Raw genomic sequence first — 2,710 nt, 5'->3', positions numbered from 1 at the left:
TGTATTTTCTTTCATTGTAATGTTTTACAACTTCGATGACCTATTGAGCCCAAATTGTCTCACAGAGTGTTATTTTATGCATATGCTGGGATACACGAAGTGAGAATACTGGCCTTTACTTTTAACTGTTTACCAAACTTGTCCAGTGCCTTTAAAAGCACAAGCCCCACTTTCTGAGAGATTTTTGTTTCATTAATAGAAAGAAAGAGGTGAAAAGACCGGACTCCAGTTACACGTCTGTGTGTTTACTACCTGAGTGGCTTTGTCACCTGAGCCATTTGTGGTACAGAAGACACAATACCAGATTAAGTTAATGCGTAGCACCCCTCCGGTACTGTCAGAACCATGGTGTGTATATTTGGGTAGTCATAGCGCTCTGTGTCACTTGGTGAAATCAGTTCACTGTAAAGATGAGTGCATAGTGTAGCACACTGTCATTTCATCTGCTGAATGGATACGTTAAAAATGAGAGTGACGAGAAGATGAAATGGGTATCAAATAATTTGCAGATCTATGACTTCATTCTGTGAATTAATTGTAATGATGACGTCATTAAAATGAGAGAAATTTGTTCATTTGTTGGAAAGGCTGAAACCACGGGCATGTTCTATTGATGACAGAGTGCCAATGACAAGAGGTTTCACCCACATTGTGTAAGACATTGTTTTGAAAATGGCATCAAACATGTGGAAGGGTCTACCGGAGCTTCACGTTGCAATTCGCCGGGGACAATTCCACGATGCACGGCAGCTCGTCTCTGCCGGTGACGACGTGAACATCGGGGATGGGACCCATCGTACACCCCTCATCCTCTGCGCCTTACTTGAGCAAGCAACGTGGGGTGTCGGCATAGCTCGGATGCTGCTTGAGATGGGAGCCCTGGTGGGTCTCCCAGACAAACAAGGACGCAATGCCCTGATCTACGCCTGCATCTACCGCCGACTCGAGCTGGTTGAAATCTTCCTACGAGCTGTAGACTTTGACCTGAATCATCGGGACCGCTTCGGGAACACGGCCCTGTTCTACGCCGCGTCAAGTGGCAACATAGATATTGTGACGGAACTGGTGAAGAAATTCAAACACTTTGGTGAGCAGCTTGACAGGGGAAATAAATGTGGAATGACGCCACTTCTCGAAGCTTGCCGACTAGGGCACAAGACGGTTGGGAGGATATTGGTTGAGAACGGCGCAGATGAAGAGCACAGGGACAGTGTTCGACACTGGAACGCAATGGACTGGGAGCAGGAACACGAAAGACAAGTTGAGGCGGCTGATCGAACCAGGAATCGGTCTTATGACAAACCCTGGCTGGCGGATAAGAAGTCGGCGAGTAACTCGGTACCCGGGAAGCCTCGAAGGAGATCTGCCAGTCTATCAGGGGTCCCCGATGGCGGTCAGCAGGGTCTGAGTGACGACGGTGACTCCACGTCGACAGTGAGCACCGATGGAGGTTCGACACCACATCGTGCCCGTTGCGTGGGACTCAGGAGGCTTACTCGAGCGAAGACCATGTCGGCACTGCCGAACATCAACTCAGCTAAAGTAGTAGGACTAACCCGTACGTGGACGGAGGAAAGCAACATGAGCAAGGAGCTCATCACCGCTAAGTTCTACCCGTCTCCTGTGCCGTTTTCCAACCCAAACCTGACCACAGATGCCGAGAGGACTCACAATGCGTATGGTCAATGGAGAATGACACAGAACCTCCGACCGGTAGAATCGAGTGTTTCTTCAGGCGGTGAGCCTCATGATCGCGCAGCTTGGCAAGGAGAATTCAGACAGATATTCAAGCGCTACGAACATCAAGTGACGGAGTCATTCAGAAAGAAGGCCAAAGTGAACCCAGTCTTCTCCAATCATTTCAGATTACAGAGTCAAATTTCGGTGAATCCCTCTATCGCCATCGAGGAGGACAGAAAGGCCCCATCGAGTAGACTCAGTCGAAGACAATCGTTTCTCGATAACGGACAATCGTTGAAACGATTCCCGAGTGTGAATAGCATCGATACTGCTTCAAACACATCGCGGAGGACAAATGTTAACATTGGAGGGTTGAAAGGAAAGCGAGACATGGAATCGAATACATCGTCAGTCGATACTAATGCAGCTGCCAAGATGGTCATGAACGCGTTCCGGAGGAGAAAGTCGAATGCGTTCGTGGGATCCTCATCGACGATTGGGAAAGGCTCTGTGGATGACGATACCGAATCCCGATCGGGTACTAACGGTATCGATAAAGCAATTATAAACGGGAGTAAATGATAACAAAACTTATTCATAACATCTGAGAAACAATTACCCTTCAAAATAGCTGAAAATCAGATTCAATCTTACGTATTTTAAATTTATTTTTGCCCCAGCATGCATCACTCCTTGAGTGGTGACTTGATTTATTAACACACGACGAACAATGTTATACAAATACAAGTGTTAGAAGGACTCTCACAATCTGTAAGTATATGTTACAACAATGGCGTCAAAATACGAATTAGAAGCCCCGGCACTCCGGCTTAAAACCATTAGATTTTCAATGAGCCACCGGGGTAATTTGACAATAATGACGGCGGGATTATCCCGCTTAGTCCGGTCTATAGATTGGATCTCCGTGAGATTACCATCATCATTGAATTGTATACCTTTTTCCGGGTCATGCTCTAACTTAGAGTCTGAGAACATTGCCGCCATCAAACATATTGAAACATAAATTTAC

General features: G+C 46.6%; 1 protein-coding gene across 1 annotated transcript; it reads left to right on the top strand.

The window, feature by feature from the left end:
* The first annotated feature begins 684 nt into the window (after nt 1–684).
* LOC117297726 (ankyrin repeat domain-containing protein 63-like) lies at nt 685–2,262 on the top strand. Its single transcript, XM_033780874.1, has one exon. The coding sequence runs from the start codon at nt 685–687 to the stop codon at nt 2,260–2,262; it is 1,578 nt and encodes a 525-aa protein (XP_033636765.1).
* Nucleotides 2,263–2,710: the final 448 nt, after the last annotated feature.

Source organism: Asterias rubens, chromosome 12 (assembly GCF_902459465.1).
Source record: "Asterias rubens chromosome 12, eAstRub1.3, whole genome shotgun sequence".
NCBI lineage: Eukaryota > Metazoa > Echinodermata > Asteroidea > Forcipulatida > Asteriidae > Asterias > Asterias rubens.
The sequence above is the reverse complement of the archived record's forward strand: the minus strand, read 5'-3'. Positions and strand labels throughout refer to the sequence as shown.